Genomic DNA, 18,378 nt, shown 5'->3' on the forward strand with positions numbered 1-18,378 from the left:
ATCAAAACCAAGCCAAAGACTAGATAAGACAAAGTAAGGTCTAAACACCAAGGAGAAGGGAGTAAGGGGCGCATGTAGTTACTAAGTCTGAAGGGCAAAAGGTGGGATTTGAGGGCAGGATTAGAAAGTCAAGAATTCAGGGCCACCTCTTGTAATACTTTAAGCACTAAAACTAAAATAAATAAATAAATAAATAAATAAATAAATAAATAAATAAATATTAAAAGAAAAAGAAAAAGAAAAAGAATTCAGGGCCAAGTGGAGATGAAAGGGGACAGAAAGATGGCCTAGAACAGCAGTTCTCAACCTGTGGGTCGCCACCCATTTGGGGGTCGAACGACCCTTTCACAGGGGTTGCCTATGACCATCGGAAAACACATATATAATTACATATTGTTTTTGTGATTAATCACTATGCTTTAATTATGTTCAATTTGTAACGATGAAAATACATCCTGTATATCAGATATTTACATTACGATTCCTAACAGTAGCAAAATTACAGTTATGAAGTAGCAATGAAAATAATTTTATGGTTGGGGGTCACCACAACATGAGGAACTGTATTAAAGGGTCGTGGCATTAGGAAGGTTGAGAACCACTGGCCTAGAACAAGTTGGAAGTGGGATTTGAACAAGTTGGAGGTAGGATAAAGATCCGAAACAATTTCTACAAAGATGATCATGCCATTTGTGAACAAAGACAGCTTTAAGTTCTACCTTCCCAAACTGTAAACCTTCTTTTTCTTTTTTTGTCTTATTTCATTAGGTAGGATTTTCAGTACAGTGTTGAAAAGAGTAGTAAGAGGATACATCCTTGCCTCAGGAAAACTAGTTTCTCACCGTTCAGTTTGATGTTAGCTGTAGATTTTTTGTAGATGTTTTTATGAAGTTGAGAAAGTTCTCCTTTATTCCTAGTTTGCTGAGAGGGTTTAGCATTAGTGGATGTTAGATTTTTGTCAAATGTTTTTCTGCATCTGTTGATATGATCATGTGATTTTCTCTTTAGCCTGTTGATATGATAGATTATATGAACTTATTTTCAGATGTTGAAGCAGTCTTGTATACCTGAAATACATCCCACTTGGTTTAGTGTATAAATTATTTTTATACATTGTTGGATTCTATTTGCTAATATTTTATTGAGGAATTAACTTTTTCTTTGGGCCACGCTATTTTTTAAATCCTCACCTGAGGACATGTTTTTATTGATGTTTTTTTATTAGAGAGGGGAAAACATCGATGTCAGAGAGAAACATAGATCAGTTGCCTCCCGTATGCACCCCAACCAAGGGTCAAACCCACAACCTAGATATATGCCCTGACTGGGAATTGAACCCTCAACCTTTTAGCGTACTGGATGACACTCCAGCCAACTGAGCCACCAGGCCAGAGATGAGCCACATTAAAATAATTACTGTTGAAGAAAAACTAAGTGTTATACATTATTGTGGAAAACAGACTGAAAAATAAAAAAGAAAAATACTCTTAATCCCATCACTTAGAGATAACCATGCTCCACCATTTTGGTATATTTTTATAGTCTTTTATAATAGAAATAACAATAACAGCAACTTCATTTGAGTGGATTCTTGAGGTAACTAAGTGTTAACTGAGGTAGGAATCCCATGATGCTCTGTTAACAGAATGGAGGTGATGAAAGGAGGAAAGAGGATATAAATGAGTGCTTCTGTCTAGGCTTCTGATGAAAATAAGAATCATGGTTTGAGGAAGAGATTAAATGTACACTTTAATAACCTTTTCTCTACCCTCTCAACACCCCACTGTAAAATCCCAGCAGGTCAGTGTTTTAGCCAGGTTGTCAGGATAACGTTTGGCAGCACTGACAATGTTGGTCATGGGCTGTAGTTTGTAGTTCATGTCTGCTGTGTTTCTAGGCTGCTGCATCGTTTTCTAACCCTTAGCAGTGGGTGGTTGTTTTACTCACAAGTAGTGGCTTTTCCACTCAGACACAAGATACAGAAAGGACTGTCTTCCTGCTTGTTGGTGTAGCTCTTCCCTTGCCTGCCCTCACTGGCGCCTGACAGGGGTTTTGGAAGGAGCTCCCTTGAAGTAAAATGCCAGAATAAATACTGGGTAAACCTTGCAAGACATTTGGCTAATAGAACAAGTATTTTTGAAATTTTTAATCAATGTGGACTCTGATGCTTTTCTTTCATGTAGCTTCCTATACCTGACCCTGGTTCATCTTTCTCAGTTTATGTCATCAACACTTTTCTGGAACAAATCTTTTTTAAGCCCATGATGTTTTCTAGCTAGTATGCTTGGGTTTTTTGTTGTTGTTGTTGTTTTAATATGCCTATAATGGAAAAGTAAATAAAACCTTGGTTTCCTACAGGCCAGCTAGCGAGGAGTTAATGGCCTCCAGCCAGGTCAGGCACATTGAAAGATGTTGTTTTTATGTACAAGCTCTTAATTCAAGGTTTTATGTGTTTAATTATGTATGCGTAAAGTGCCAGTCTGCATGCCTCTTGGGCCCAGCCTAGCTTGGAAATAGTAACTACAAGAGCATATAGAAAGTGCCATGGGATGAGACTTAACTCTTCAGATGTACAGCCTTTATTCCAAGACCCACGTGGTGGGGAATTACATCCCAGTGGGGATAACAGAAGCAGCCTGTTAACTGTGGAAACATCTCAATTAAGAAGAAATAAAATGGAAGAGCCTAAAGCAGGCAGAAAGGGATCATTAGGGCAAATATGTTGTAGCAAAGAGTACACTGGACTGGCAAGAGGAGAGTTGGTTTCTAAACCTGACTTTATCACTGCACTTATCGGGGGCCTTTGCCCCCACCTATACAGTGTGGAGGTTGGACAGAACTCTAATGAAAACAATCAGATGTTCAGTCGTTAGTCTGTCCATTCACAAATAAGCCCCCCACCCAAATTACAATATATATTATGCTTAAGTAATAACATAGCGTTTCACCCTAATGCAACCATAAAAAGATATATCAATGTGCTTGTAACCTTAGCCTTTAAGGTTTCAACAACTTAAGGGCCAATCAGTTGACAAAAGGGAGAAAACTCCTTTTAGGTTTTAGAGAAGACCCAGGCCCCTCAGGTGGGGATCACTACCAGTACCCTAGCAGGTTACTTCAAGGAGGAAGGGGAGATTTTTCTTTTAACCAGAGTAGCTCTAATTTTGGATCTTCTATATATTTCGGGATTCCACGTTAATATTTTGGGGTGAGGGAGGGGGAAGTTCTGTGGCTTTTCAAAGGTTTGGCGATTTCTGATAGATGCTATATAAAAGAAACCTTTTACATGACCCATTTCATCATTCCGTGATACATCCAGCCTTCTCTCTTCTCTACATATGTAGAATTTTCTCTTTTAATGTAGCACCACATGCAGTGTAGTCAAGAGTACGAGTCTATCACTCTCACCTTTGGGGTGCTATAGGATGGAGGCAAGAAGTCCTGAGAAATGTACTCAAAAGTGATGTCAGTGGTTCCTAGGTAGGAGGTGCTAATGGGAAAGGCCTGCTGCTCTTGGAGAACTGTGAAGTTTTTAGCAGAATGGCTTTGATGGCAAGGAGGTGAAATGGAACCAGAAAGAGGGTTTTAAAAGCCACGTTACCCCTGCTATCGGAGAACCAGAGTACTCAAACTGCCATATGACCCATCCCCCAGGGGTCTCTTCTTTGGGCTCTGAGTTAGAACGGATGCCTTGACTGAGATGTTTGTTTTGCTCTTTTGAAGTAGGGTGGAGAATGCCTATTTGTGAATCAGTTAAGAACTGGAGTAAGAAGACGACGGCATAAAGGTTTTAGAGAGTGGATGATCCTGCCTTAAATTCTCATTTGTAGCTAGATCTGGACAAAATAAAATATGTCATGTTGAAAAACCTATGTAAAGCAATGGGAAACAGAAATTTTGGTTTTTTAAAACCACAATTTATTCACCTACTGCAGTTTGGCCCACACCCTTCTTGACTGTGATGTCAGCTTCCTAACTTCAAACCACATGTGTATGTGAGTCTAGTAAAATAGGTTGCTAGTTGGTTTTTATTATGATCTTTATTTTTAGTCACTTGGAACTGTTAAGTTTCTTAGGCATGCAGAGAAATTCATCCCTTTGCTCAAACTTCTTTAGTTTAGTCTTTAAGAGAAGATTCTAAATCCTATAGGACCTAATTTATTTCAGGACTAGAAATCCACTGATAAAAGATCACCATAAAGCTTAACAGTCTTGAAATCCACACACTAAAAATAAAAAGGAATTACGAAAATAAACACAAATCACAGTTCTCAATCTGATCTAGAATTTGCAGGGACATTAATAACATTTGACACTCCCCTCCCTTTTTCTTTAGCACCAGGGAGAGTACCTGCAGAGAGATATGAATTCCTGAGGGCTTATGTCACTTAGTCACTTGATGTGTGAGCAGATACATATCATGTAGGCCTTGTTTTGCTTTGACATCCTTATGGTACTGTTACACAAGCTGCTTAAAGTATCAAGCCTCTTTTAGTTTTGAAGAGGCCAATGAAAAATGTCTGATCTTCCTTCTCATTTAGTCTTTCTCTTCCTCAGTCTCCTTTTCTAGGTTTTCCCAGTTTGACTTCCCTTCTGACAGACTTTTATTTTAATTTTTTAAAATATATTTTTATTGATTTCAGAGAGAAAGGGAGAGGGAGAGAGAGATAGAAAGAAACATCAATGATGAGAGAGAATTATTGATTGGCTGCTTCCTGCACGACCCCCACTGGGGATAAAGCTTGTAACCCAGGGATATGCCTTTGACTGGAATCGAACCTGGGACCCTTCAGTCCACATGCTGATGCTCTATCCACTGAGCCAAACCGGCTTGGGACTGACAATTATAGTGAACAGAGCACCAGCCTGGGAACAAGAAGACTGGAGTCCTGCACTGCCTACAAGTGCGCAGCTGTCTTTTCCCTTATCTGTAAAAGAAATGGTCGCTGAGATGACCACTATTTTCTCCTTCATCTCTGAAATTCTCTGTTGGCATTTCTCCTTTTGTCTACTGTCTTACCTCTTCCCTCTTCCCTCCCTCAGCTACTCAGGATGCATGTTGTTTTAAAATACTCATAAAATAAATGTAGTTGTGAGGAAACATCAGTAAATACAGTTGCTGGTAAGATATGGAGTATGGGAGTTCTTATTTTGGTAGTTTCTCACTTTGTTTGCCTTTCTTATGCCCTAGCTAAATATAGCCTACAGTTATAATATATTTTGTCTGCACAATTGTTGTTGCAAAATAAGACAATAAGAGTTTCACCCATCAGAAAGTAAAAATGTAAAGGCTGGATAGTATCCATTATTGGTGAAGCTGTAAGGGAAATGCTTACTTTCACACATGGTTGTGGGAATGTAACTGGTGCATTGGTTTTGTAGAGCAGTTTGGCAGTATCAATTAGTATTTTTAAAAGTACATATAAGTTGACTCAGTGATTTCAAAGGTCCATAAAGAAACTTATATGCAAATATTAAGAGGCATAGTCAAGGATCTTCACTGATATATGGTTTGTAATAGCAAAATATTGGAAATATCCTGTATTTCCATTAAGAAGGTAATGTATATATAAATTTTTTCATATATGTTTAATGGAGATATTTATCAATTAAATAAATAAATACCTTAATATTTTTCAATTTTATCTATTGAAAACATTGATAAATAATATAAATATCCATATATATTCTTATCATACAGATATTAAAAATTGTACAAAGAATGAAGATCTGTAGGTACTAACATATTTTAAATAGAAAACCAAGACACAAACCATATTTTAGCTATGATCAATTTATATAAAAACAATTATTTATATATAAATGATTACTATATATTATACATAACATATTATATAAGTCATATATATAATTTTATAATATTTATATATAAATGGCTGGAAGGACACATACTAAATTGTTAATAGCAATATCCTTCTAAGGAGGAAAATGGTATAAGAATGGTGAGAGAAGGAGAACTTCATTTTTTACCATATATACTCATTTATTAAATTTTTAAAAAGCATTTATGTATTACTGATATAAAAATGAACAAAAGGGAAATAAAAAAGGAGGATAAAGAATTACTTCCTGCCCTAACCGGTTTGGTTCAGTGGATAGAGCATCGGTCTGCGGACTCAAGGGTCCCTGGTTTGATTCTGGTCAAGGGCATGTACCTTGATTGCGGGCACATCCCCAGTGGGGAGTGTACAGGAGGCAGCTGATCGATGTTTCTCTCTCATCGATGTTTCTAACTCTCTATCCCTCTCCCTTCCTCTCTGTAAAAAATCAATAAAATATATTTTTAAAAAAAGAATTACTTCCTGCCCAGCTGGTGTTGCTCAGTGGTTCAGCATCGAGCTATGAACCAGGAGGTCGAGTTTCACTTCCCAGTCAGGGCATATGCCTGGGTTTCAGGCTCAATCCCCAGTGTGGGGTGTGCAGGAGGCAGCCAATCAGTGATTTTTTTCTCAACACTGATGTTTCTCTCCTTCCCCCTCTCTCTGAAATAAAAAATATATATATAAAAAAGCATTACTTCCTAAAAATGAAAGAGGCAAAAAATTAGCAGGAAATTCATTAAAGGTATCAGGGGGACGTTGTTTGGAGGATAGTCCCAAAACTTTAGGATTGGATAGGAGCCATGATTTGTGCTTTGGCATGGCTGCCTAGCACTTACTGTAATAGCTCTAACCTCCCATTTCTTTGTGTGCCCAACTCATTCTTCTTACTTGTCTGTGCGCTACAGGTAACTCGGGACCAGATGAAGGTGTTTATACAGCAGGAATTTAAGAAAGTTCAGAAAGTGATTGCTGATGAGGAACAGAAGGCCCTTCATCTAGTGGACATCCAGGAAGCGATGGCCACAGCTCATGTGACTGAGATTCTGGCAGACATCCAATCCCACATGGACAGGTTGATGACTCAGATGGCCCAAGCCAAGGAACAACTCGATACCTCTAACGAAGCTGCTGAGCCAAAGGCAGAGGTAAGGAAGACTGCCTACAATTACTAGTAGCGGGACAAGTAGGAGGAAACTGACTGCCATGTTTGTTAGCTCTGGAAATGCCTCTTGTGGTCCATAGTGTGAATGAATGGGAAGCCAAACTCTCTGATATGAGAGATGATGCTCTAACCACTGAGAAAAACCAGCCTGGGCAGTCAAGCATCTTTTCTCTGAAAGTTTTGCTAAGTCAATTAGGCTGATTATCGTTAATTAAGTCAACTTAGACAATAACACAAGGGGAGGTGTGATAGGGTTTGAGTGTTTAGACTGGTACGTATACCGTATGGAAGCACTGGCCCCGGGAAGTACTAGCCAGCACCTGGGCCTGGCCAAATATTAGTCCACCATGACTTAAAGGAATATAGTCACTGGGGGCAAATACTAATCACAGTTACTAAGGAAAGCCAGAAATCAGAGCCAAAGGAGAAGGCTGCTGACAGGTCCCAAGTTGGGAAATGAGCCTATAAATGGAGTAATCGTAGGCATGAGGACTGGGCTGAATGAGAATAAGTCAGGAAGTGGAGCGTAAAGCAGGTCAGAATGAACGGTTTTGGTCTGATTCTGTGGATAGTGAAAGGATTCCTTGGCTCGTTTTTATATGGAGCCAACTTTATAAATGGGGGCATAACTGCTGGATTAAGAGAGGCGTGTCGGTTAGGACATTGTGAGGATCAAGAACAGACTCTGAAAGAAAGACGATAAATGTTGAGTCACTACAATGAATATAGTCATTATGTTCAGTGTTATTTTCTCACCGGAATAAAGGGTCTCAGACATTTTACCAAACAACATGTGCAGGCAGTTAGAATCTATTTCTAAAATTAATTTAAGGCAGCTAACATTTTAAAAATACATAAAATTTATACCATTTTTCAGCCAGTGGGGAGAGGCTGTTTGTTGTTCATCAGATTTCCTAGCATTCTGTTGAAAATTCTCGTCAAGCTTATGCCAGATGGAAACCCAGGAGAGTCCTGTGGACTTTTCAGGACTCAGTAAGTTCAGCTTTAACTAGCAGTCTTGCCTGGGGACAGGAGAGCCTAGGCACAGAATAAGCAGCCAATAGACAGCCAAGATATAACCTAGGGGGCAGGTATTATCTAAGGCATTCTGACAGGAAAGGTGGGACCACTGGACAGTTATCTACTTCACTCACCCAGGGCTCTTGATTAATTTTTATGAATGTGTAAAAGAACAGAATAGCTCTTGTTCTTTTCACTTCATCCTCCTCAGAATTAAGACAGTGTGTGTCTGAAAAAGTTTCTAGATAGGAAAGAGAGCACTTTGTAGCCATCAGTTCATTTAATCTCATTATCTCCATTTTACAGATTGGATACTGAGATGCAGAGAACTGCAGAGAAACTGACACAACAGTGTTAGTTAGTAGAAACATGGAACCAGGATTCTAATTTCAGTCTATCCTATTCTAGTGCCGGTGCTTTGTCCCTACTCTATTAAGGAGAATAAGTGTCCTAGGACCTTTTAATTGTAGAGGTTGTCACTTTTAAAAAAATGTTTGAGAGAGAGAGGATGGGAGAGAGAGAGAGAGAGAGAGAGAGAGAGAGAGAGAGAGAGAGAGAGAGAGAGAGAGAGATGAGAGAGAGAAGCATCAATTTGCTGTCTCCTGCATGCCCCCTACTGGGGATCAAGCCCAAAACCCAGGCATATGCCCTGACTTGGGATCGAATTTTCAACCTCTTGGTGCATGGAATGACACTCAACTAACTGAGCCACACTGGCCAGGGCCACTTTTATGTTTTTATAAACAAAAAATTAAACCAGAGTTAAGTCAAGGGATCCATGCCAAATTCTCCTCAAATCGGACCCTCACATTTATTCTGTATGTTGATTAAGTTGTTTTTCTTTTTCAAAAATAAAATTTAATTGAGAAATAGCCCCTTCTCTTGTATTTTCATTTCAATAAATGTGTGTTGCCCCGCCCCAACATTAACTGTACTATATGGTTAACTCTGATGGAATTACTCTTAGGGAGGGAACATAGTACACAGTACATGGCACATTTTTAAATACTTGACTTTGGCAGAGAATTTTATAAACATGTAACTAAATTCAGGCCAAAGAAGAAAGGAAAGGAGGAAGGGAGGAAGACATAATTATAAGGCAATTCTGAATAGGTCAGCAGACATTCAGAGGGTTGCTAATCTTGCTAGTAAAAGTAATGTACGTGCTATTCACGCTATCTGAAAACGCACATCTCTAGCCTGAAAGCCCAGCCTTTAAGATCAAACCTCATTTGGAAATTTTTCCTCCCTGGCAGACTGAATGGGGTGGTCCTCTCTGTCCTCCACATCTGTATGGCTCACACTTCTGGACTAGTATTTAGAACAGAAAACCAATAGAGACAGCATCTTTCAGGGTCTCCCTCTTTGGATTTCAATTCCTTGGGAATGGGAACTGTGTTGTTCATCTCTTTCTTCACTGCACCTAGCACAGCACATGGCACATTTTTTAATACTTGACTTTGGCAGAGAATTTTATAAAAATATAACTAAATTCAAGCCAAAAAATGAGAGATTTTAAAAACCAGTGATGAAATGTACACAGCTGTAATCGTTCTGTGGACAGTTTACAAAAGTATTCACTAAAAATGTCTATACCTTTGATTTAGTAATTGCCTGCAACATTCCATGCAGCATTATAAATTATAGTTCACAGTTGGAAATAATTGAAATGAGGTAAAAGTGAAATTTGTATCATTGACGTATGATTCAAACATTATGTTTATGAAGAATTTCTAATAATACAAGGAAAATTTTAGATATGATCTTTAAAAAAATGGAGTTAGGAGATGAAAGTGTTAACCAGCCTTATTGGGGTAATATTTTTCTATACATACATGTATCAAATCATCACACTGTACACCTTTAACTTACTTATGTTATCCTATATAATAAAAGGCTAATATGGAAATTGTCCCCTCAGGAGTTTGACTGGGAGACTGGGAGTTCGATTGCTCACTATGATGTACGCTGACCACCAGGTGGCAGCGTGGAACACTGCAGGCAACCAGCGGCAGTGGGGCACTGAGGGAGCGAGGGAAGGAGGAGGCGGAGAGGCCATGAGGTGGGGAACTGCATGGTAGCATCCCGTTGGTGGCGAGGGACGGAGGAAGGAGGTGGGGAGGCTGGGAGGCGGGGAACCTGACCAGCCCTGAACGCTGGCCAGGCCTAGGGACCCTACCCATGCACAAATTTCGTGCACCGGGTCTCTGGTTTATCTATAATACTCAACTAAGCTGTTAAAACACACACACACACACACACACACATGCAAAAATGGGGCAAATGCAATATCTAATGATAACTATCAGTGTATGTTTGCCTTCTGCTGTGTATATACGTTTTAAATATCCTATATAATAAAAGATTAATATGCAAATCAACTGAAAGGCGGAACACTAGTGGAATGACCTGTCACTATGACATGCACTGACTACCAGGAGGCAGACGTTCAATGCAGGAGCTGCCCCCAGCCTGTAGGCCCCAGGCCAGCCAAGGTGGGTGCCAGCAGGGGCCCCTCCAATTGCTCCACGCCCCGCAGAGGGAGGTGACCAGCAGTGGTGGAGGCAGGGCCGGGGCCAGCAAGCGGGCGGCACCAGGCTGGCCAAGGCAGGTGCCAGCGGGGGCCCCCCGATCGCCCCACAAGTCACCCCACAGATTGGCCCTGATCGCCGGCCAGGCCTAGGGACCCTACCCATGCACGAATTTCATGCATCGGGCCTCTTGTTCTATAATGATTAATAAAGCAATAGCTTCACTTATTTGAAGAGGGGAAAGACCACATCTTTTTAGACTTGTGGGACTAGTAATGAAATCTTCCCCTACCCTGTATTCTATAATGTGGCCCAGAAAAATTTTATTAAAAACACATGTTTAAAAAGAAATGTCATCAGGAAACCTGTAATCTTTGGACTCCTTCATCCAGAAGCTCTGTGATTCTACTTGGTCTAATCACACTCATCTGTACTAAAGGTTTCATAAAACAAACACACTGTTAATGGGTTACTTTTAGAGTAATCTTCATGAATCAACAGCAAGTAGCACTTGGGCAGGTGGGATATCTAGACTTTTTAAAGTTTATTGAGATATAATTTACTAGAGGCCCGGTGCACAAATTCATGCACAGGTGGGGCCCCTCTGGGTGGCCTGCAGGGATTGGGCCAAAACCTGCAGTCCAACACTGCCTGCAGCCCTTCTCTGCCGCTCCTGCTCATCCCGGCCCCACTCTGCCTGCAACAGGCTTGCGCCTAATTAGTTCCAATCAGGAGAGGCTCACGCCGATGCAGCAGCAGTCAACAGCCATGAGCCCTGCATCTGGTGCCCTCCCGAGGTGAGTGGCCTGTGGGATCAGGCTGAAAACGGCTCTCCAACATCCCCCGAGGGGTCCTGGATTGCGAGAGGGTGCAGGCTAGGCCAAGGGAACCCACCAGGCCAGGGAGGGACCGTGGGAGGGCTCCAGGGAGTGTCCTGCCCATCTCGCTCAGTCCCGATTGGCCAGATCCCAGCAGCAAGCTAACCTACCAGTCCGAGCATCTGCCCCCTGGTGATCAGTGTATGTCATGTCGACTGGTCGACTATCTGCCCTCCGATGGTCAGTGTACATCATAGCAAGCGGTTGAGTGGCCTTAGCATATCATTAGCATATTACGCTTTGATTGGTTGAACAGTCGACCGGACACTTAGCATATTAGGCTTTTATTATATAGGATAATACCATAAAATTACCTGTTTTAAGTTTATGTTCAATGACTTTAGTAAATTTACAGTTAGGCAGCTATTATCACAAACTTGTTTAAAAACTATATATATATATATATATATATATATATATATATATATATGTATATATATATATATATATATATATATATATTTACATATATATATATAGCCATTGAATTATGACTATTTTTCCTTCTTAATCTCTTTAAAGTATATGCCTATTTAAGCAAAAATTTTAACTGTCTTGCAGTGTTCATAACATGTAGATTCTGTAATATTCGATACTATAACAAAGAGCATGGAAAGAGGATAAATTGGCCTGTAGAGTTTCAAGGTGTCTACATTTAATTTTAAGTGATACAATTTAATTTTATGGAGCCTCAAAATTTAAGGATTTCTATCATAATTCTTATTAGAAGTCACTAAAAATAAGACAAAATCATAAAGCTAAAAGGCCAATAGATATATTAAAATGGAATTCAGTGTTTCAAAAACCCAAAAGAAGGTAGAAAAAGACAACAAGAGGAACGAAAACAGGAACAAACAGAAAACAAATCATAAAATGGTAGAGCTAAATTTAACCATATTAATAATAACATTGAAATGTTAATGGACTGTACATTTCTATTAAAAGGCAGAGATTATCAGAATGGATAAAAGAGTAAGACCTAGTTACACGCTGCCTAAGAGAGACAGACTTTCACAATACAGACAGACTGAAACCAACTGGATGGGAAGAGACATACCATGAAATCAGTAAGCATTAGGCTGGATTGGCCCTGCCAACATCAGATAAAACAGATATCAAGACAAAGAGTATTATCAGAGAAAAAGAGTAACTTTTCATGATGATGAAAGGGTCAGTTCTTCAAGAAGATGTAACAGGCATTCGCATGTATTTGCTTATGATAAGACTCAAAATATCTGAAGAAAAATGGACAGAATGAAAGGCGGGATGGATAATTCAATAATTATACCTGGAAAGTTAATACCTCTTTCTCAGCAGTTGATAGGATGCACACAAGTCAGTAAAAATCATAAGTTACCTGGACACGTAATTAATATTTAATAGAACACTATACCCCAAAGTACAGAAAAATCTAGTTTGGACAAGAAAGAGGCTCATTGAAATAATTTTTTTATCACTGATAAAGTTAGGATCAGAGGATGAAATACCTGGAAAAATAACACTCACACATTGTTTTTGCAGAGTGAACAAGAAGAAACAGAAACGCCATTGTTTGGCTGAGAGTGATTTGGACCATCAAATGCCAGAACTACCCTTTCACAGAGAAAACCACGGTCCAGATTAATTCATTCGCTTGCCCAAGGGCACAGCGCTAATAAACAACAGAGCTTGGACCAGAGTCCCAGTTTCCTAAGGCCCAGCTCAGTGCCCTGTTCACGACGGTGTTCTGTATATTAGAGTTGCTGTGTTTCTCTTTGGAGAAAAAAAATGCAAGACCAAGGCAGAAATGAGTCTTTGAGGGAAACCGTTTGATACCTTGGGAGCTGGTCAGCTTTTGCCTAAGACCCGCTGCTATTTTGGGATCTCAGTTTGCTCAGAACTAAATACTGCCAACCATACAAGTAAGACAGCAAAGCTATTATTTAAGCCTCCTAGATCTGCTTGCAAGGGCAAATGATCAGTTTGCCTTTGTTGGGCAGTTTGAACACCAGATTGTGTTAGCCCTTGTCTTAGCCCCTAGACATCTGCTGATTTGTCTCTTGTTAACAATAAACACACACTTGGCTCTCAGGTTGGGAAAGGAAGTCTAAATCGGTTTCTTCCGATGCCAATTTCTAATGCTGTTTATTTCTGTTTCTTTCAGGGTGACGAGGAAGGACTCAGGTAAGATCACATTATTGCTGCTTGTCTGTTCTCAGAATTGAAGTAGAGTGACATTGTGGCCTTCTAATGCCCCGTGAGATATGGACAGCCAAGGAACAGCACAGAAAGGGGATCTCCATCCTAAGCCAGGGCTTTGAAGATCTTATTTTGTAAGATTCCCATCTCCCTCTCATCCATGCCTTTTCCTGCCTGTAACCTTCAGATAAAGGTAGACTTTAAAGTATGTAATGGCACTGACTTTGCTTTATTCTTTTTGTACATTCCAAGTATCTGTTCAGAAGAGGGGCACTGTATTTGAATGGTAATTAGGCTCCCAGGTGGACCGACTAGATAAGTTTTTGCATTGTTCCTTCTTGATTGGAATTGGGTAACTTTTTTTTAATGGGCTCTGGACCCATTATTATTTATTTCTGACCTATGATATCTTTGTGGCCAATGCAAGACGCCTACACAATGAGTCCTAGATCATAGGAACACAAAATTTTGTTTAGGGAAAAAAGTGTTCCTGTGTGCTTCTGTATCACCGTGTGAAATTTAAAAGTGAATTTCATTTTGGCCTCAGCCTCGCAGTGAACCTGGAGTTGGTGTACTTACCATCCCTGTCGTTCTGCTCAGGTGTTGAGCACAGGCTCTCGGAAATGCAGTAGCTGTGCCATCAACACAATTGAGGGGCAAGAGTAAAATACAATGTCCAGATGGTCCCCTCTGCTCCGCAGGATCAAGGACTGCTAAGGCCACGAGGTATTAGAAAGGTCATCCAGGCCACTGCTGTTCAGAAATTTAGTTGTAGCAGAAGCACCCTTTTTTTCAAGCGGGCTTTAAGTGGAACTCCAATGCATAACAACAATTCTTGTCTGGTTAAAGTTGGGGCCCACATCTGCTGGTGAGCCTCTTCTCTTCCTTACGATAGACCACAAGGGACTTCTGCAGAAACCTAGGTACCCTCAGAACTCAGTTTGAAAATCACTAATGTAGTTTAGGTTTCTCACTGAAAGAAGCTAAATGAATTGTCCAAGGTTACTTTACTGGGGAGCCAGGATTCAGCCCTTCTTTGTTTGGCTTTATTTGCAAAGCAACAAGTACAGTCCTTTATTTCCCCTTTCCTGAGCCCCACATCCTGAGCCTCTTTTTTCTGCCGAGTACTATTCCCACATCTGCATCTCCTGGTTCTTCCCTCCCTTGGGAACTGTGGTTCTCAGTCTAGATCTAGCTCCTTGTCTACTATGGCAAAGCCACGAGTGCCCTGCTTTAAGCCTACAGAGCCTCAAGGAATCCCTTCCAACTTCATCTTCCAGCCATTCTCAGGAACACACCCCTCCCTCCCTCCCTCCCTCCCTTCCTTCCTTCTCTCTCTTCCTCCCTCCCTTTCTTTTCTTATGACCCTACTCTATGTGAGGCACTGTGCTATATTCTGGATAACTGGATATATAATGGTAACTACAACAGACATGGTCCCGAATCTTGTGGATCCTAAGTCTAGTGGGAGAGATGAGCATATAACCAGGCACCTATATGGGTGTGGGGGAAGTGCTATGATAAGGGAAGTTTTGGCTACTTTAATAAGGGCTCCTGCCCTAGCTAGTTTGGCTCAGTGGATAGAGCGTAGGCTCGTGGACTGAAGGGTCCAGGGTTCGATTCCAGTCAAGGCACATACCTTGTTTGCAGGCTCGATTCCTGGCCCTGGTTGGAGCACATGCGGGAGGCAACCAATCGATGTGTCTCTCTCACATCGATGTTTCCCTCTCCGTCTCTCCCCCTCCCTTCAAAAAAAGGGGGGGGGGATCCTAAGTGAGTCTTGGAGGAAAAGGGGAGGCTTACCAGAAAAGGTTATATATAAACAGAGGTCTGATAAATGAGGCAGACACAGGTGGAGCAGGGGTAGAGGTTATTCTGGGGAACAACTTATGTAAAAACTCTAGACAAGAGAACAGTGGAGGCAAGAAAGCAGAGTCTAGGTCATTTAGGGCCTATAGGCCTCCTTAAGGTATTTGAGCCCTACCCTGCAGGCTGGGGGAAGACATTGAGGAATTTTAAGCACCAGAGCTTGGGAGACTAGTCAGACTATGCTCGTGAGGATGAAAGCCTAAATCAGTGACGGCGAACCTTTTGAGCTCGGCGTGTCAGCATTTTGAAAAACCCCAACTTAACTCTGGTGCCGTGTCACACATAGAAATTTTTTGATATTTGCAACCATAGTAAGACAAAGACTTATATTTTCGATATTTATTTTACATATTTAAATGCCATTTAACAAAGAAAAATCAACCAAAAAAATGAGTTCGCGTGTTACCTCTGACACGTGTGTCATAGGTTCGCCATCACTGGCCTAAATCATCATCTTGTCTAATTATTGACTAAATTGTCAGCATTTTGCATAGATCTTTGGTTGAGACACAGTCTTTACTTCATTGGCTGGCACGCCACCTCTTCTCCCAAGACTAGCTCTCTAGCTCCTTAAAACCCAGGCCAAGCAGAGCCCTAGACGTTTGCTTTCCTCCAGAACGAGAGTTCAGACAGGACCAGGAGAAAGAAGACACGTTAGAAGTGCAGTGTGCAGACTCCACAGGGTAGCAGTGGCACCTCTGTCTTTCGAGAACCTGATTAGAATGAACACTCTTGTCTGGATGGTCACATGCCAGTCTCGTTGATTGGAAGGATACAGGGCCCTTATGAAGAGATTAACTCCCTTCAAAGGTACTATTCAGTGGGAGAGACAGGCTTGAGAATTTAATAGCTGAATCTTCGTGTCATTTTGAGAAGATAGTCATGAAGCATGGCGTTTCTTTACTAGCAACCACGATGTCAAGCTGTTTCCCCCAGCCAAGCTGCCATGGTGTCAGCGGGGATTCTGTTAAACTGGGACTTGACAGAACCGCTTTTTGGTACAATGAACACTTGAAAAGTATGTTCCAATTTGGCAGGAAGAGGAGTCAGATTTTCTTTTTAACCTTTAAATTCATACTTGTTGGTTCCATTCAGTTTGTTTGTGTTGAACTACCATTTGGCTCAATTTATTCCAGTTAGCACTTCAGGGCATTCTGCCTTTGATGGGAAAGTTCTCTTATTTTATGATAGACACTCTCCCTCTCAATAAGCCAAACAGAGTTTTGCTCCTGACGTTTCTTTACTGCTGACAGTATTAAATGAGGGTGTGAAGTGTAAGGGTGACAGAACGGGAAGCTTGGGTCTGCCTGCACAGGGGATGGAGGAGAAATTCATCTGGAGAGCCTGAGCCCCAGGTCTGCTTGGATTAGTGAGCCTGTGTGTCTTTGCCAGCATTCCTTCCCCACAGTCACATTCCCACAGTCTGCACAGAAGTTCAGGGAGCATTGGATTCCAAGCACTATTCCCGGTGGCAGGAACAAAGCAAGAGTCTTGCCCTGTTGAAATGTACTGGTCTGTAATAGATCTGTTTTCTCTTTCCTTCTTACCAGCTGGAGTCTCCCTGCCTTCTTTCCTCTTTTTCAGTTTTGATTTTGCAAGCTGTTTGACATGAAGTGGCCAAATATCTGTACTTCTGGTCATATCTTTTTCTTGCCCTGAATTTTATTGTGTAGTTGTGCTGCTAATTAACAACAGTAATGATCAGAGCTACCATTTACTGAAGGGTTACTTTCTACAGTGTTTTATATGTATTCTCATTTCATCCTCACGTAGAGCTTTTAAACAGTTATTATCCTACTTGTAAAATGAGGCAATTAATGCTCAGAAACATTAGCTTGCCCTGCCTGGATCACACAGCTCGGAAGTGGCAGAGCTAGGACTTTAATGCAGTCTGGCTTCAGGGCTTGTGCCCTCACCCGCCATTCGGACTAGCTCCAAGAGGCCAGCACACTTCTCTGTGACCCCGAATGAAAGCCAAGAGGATTCACCCACAATCCTCAGAGGGTCCGTTTGGTCTTGCTTCTCTAACTTGGGAGATCTTACTGGCCTTGACATTGAATCACTGTGACCTCTGTTTTCTGTAAGCACTTCTCTTTTTAGCCTCTGGCATTATAAAGGGACATTTCTTCATTTGATCTTCGCACCGTGTCCTCTGAGGGTCAGCAGCAAAAGAGGTGCGTGTGGACCGCCTGAGGAGTAGCCAACCAAGCCTTCCTTTGGCCCCGCAGAATAGCTGCCTGTTGCCCTTCCATGTGGTCGTCTAATCTCCAAATCCTGGATACAGTGATATACAGTGATAGCGATGGCTAGGGTTCTTGGAGAGTGTGGGGGAGCAAGAGTCCTGATATGCAGAACAGGGATATTAACCGCTGTGGAGTCATCTTCTAAAAGGGTGTCTTTGAAACCCAGAGTGATTCTTTTTTTTTTTTTCAAGCAAAAAAGTAATTTACACTTTGGGTGGCAATTTTCTGTCTTCTCTGTGCTATAATTGGAGATCTTGTATTTGCTCCCTCACAGATTGGCTCCTTCTCTTCTCCTGCAGGGAGCCTGCTGAGAAGTAATATATATTCCAAGAGAGGGGGTGGCAATAGGGTCTGCTGCCTAGAAGGCAGTTGTGTAGTAGGAGGAAGTCAGAGGGAAGGACCCTTCAACTCTTGTGCTCAGAGGAGAAGGGAGCAAAATCAATATTAAAGTGTGATTTGCTGTTGAGGTTTTCTGTGATTTTTTTTTCCAAAGTAAGAGGCAAATGGCTTTTTAATAGTGACAACCATACTTGGGACTTCTGTAGAATTTTTCATCTTCAGAGCTGGCTCTCAATTCAGGCAAAAAGCTCCTGCTGAGATCAGTGTGAATCTGACCGTGCTGATTCTGTGATCAAACAGGCAGCTAGTTCCAGA

The 18,378-nt window shown here is 41.1% G+C and overlaps 1 protein-coding gene across 3 annotated transcripts in view; it reads left to right on the forward strand.

The window, feature by feature from the left end:
- Window positions 1-18,378, forward strand: part of TRIM44 (tripartite motif containing 44) — an 84,233-nt gene that overhangs the window by 31,059 nt on the left and 34,796 nt on the right. For 2 of the 3 annotated variants that reach the window (XM_081100420.1, XM_081100419.1), the window contains exon 3: window positions 6,749-7,000. In XM_081100420.1, the coding sequence (XP_080956546.1) occupies window positions 6,749-7,000 (252 nt within the window). Of the gene's footprint in view, window positions 1-6,748; window positions 7,001-13,577; window positions 13,598-18,378 lie in introns of all 3 variants that reach the window. The other variant, XM_081100418.1, reaches the window with a different exon arrangement.

This window comes from Myotis nattereri, assembly GCF_964212035.1.
Source record: "Myotis nattereri genome assembly, chromosome: 9".
NCBI lineage: Eukaryota > Metazoa > Chordata > Mammalia > Chiroptera > Vespertilionidae > Myotis > Myotis nattereri.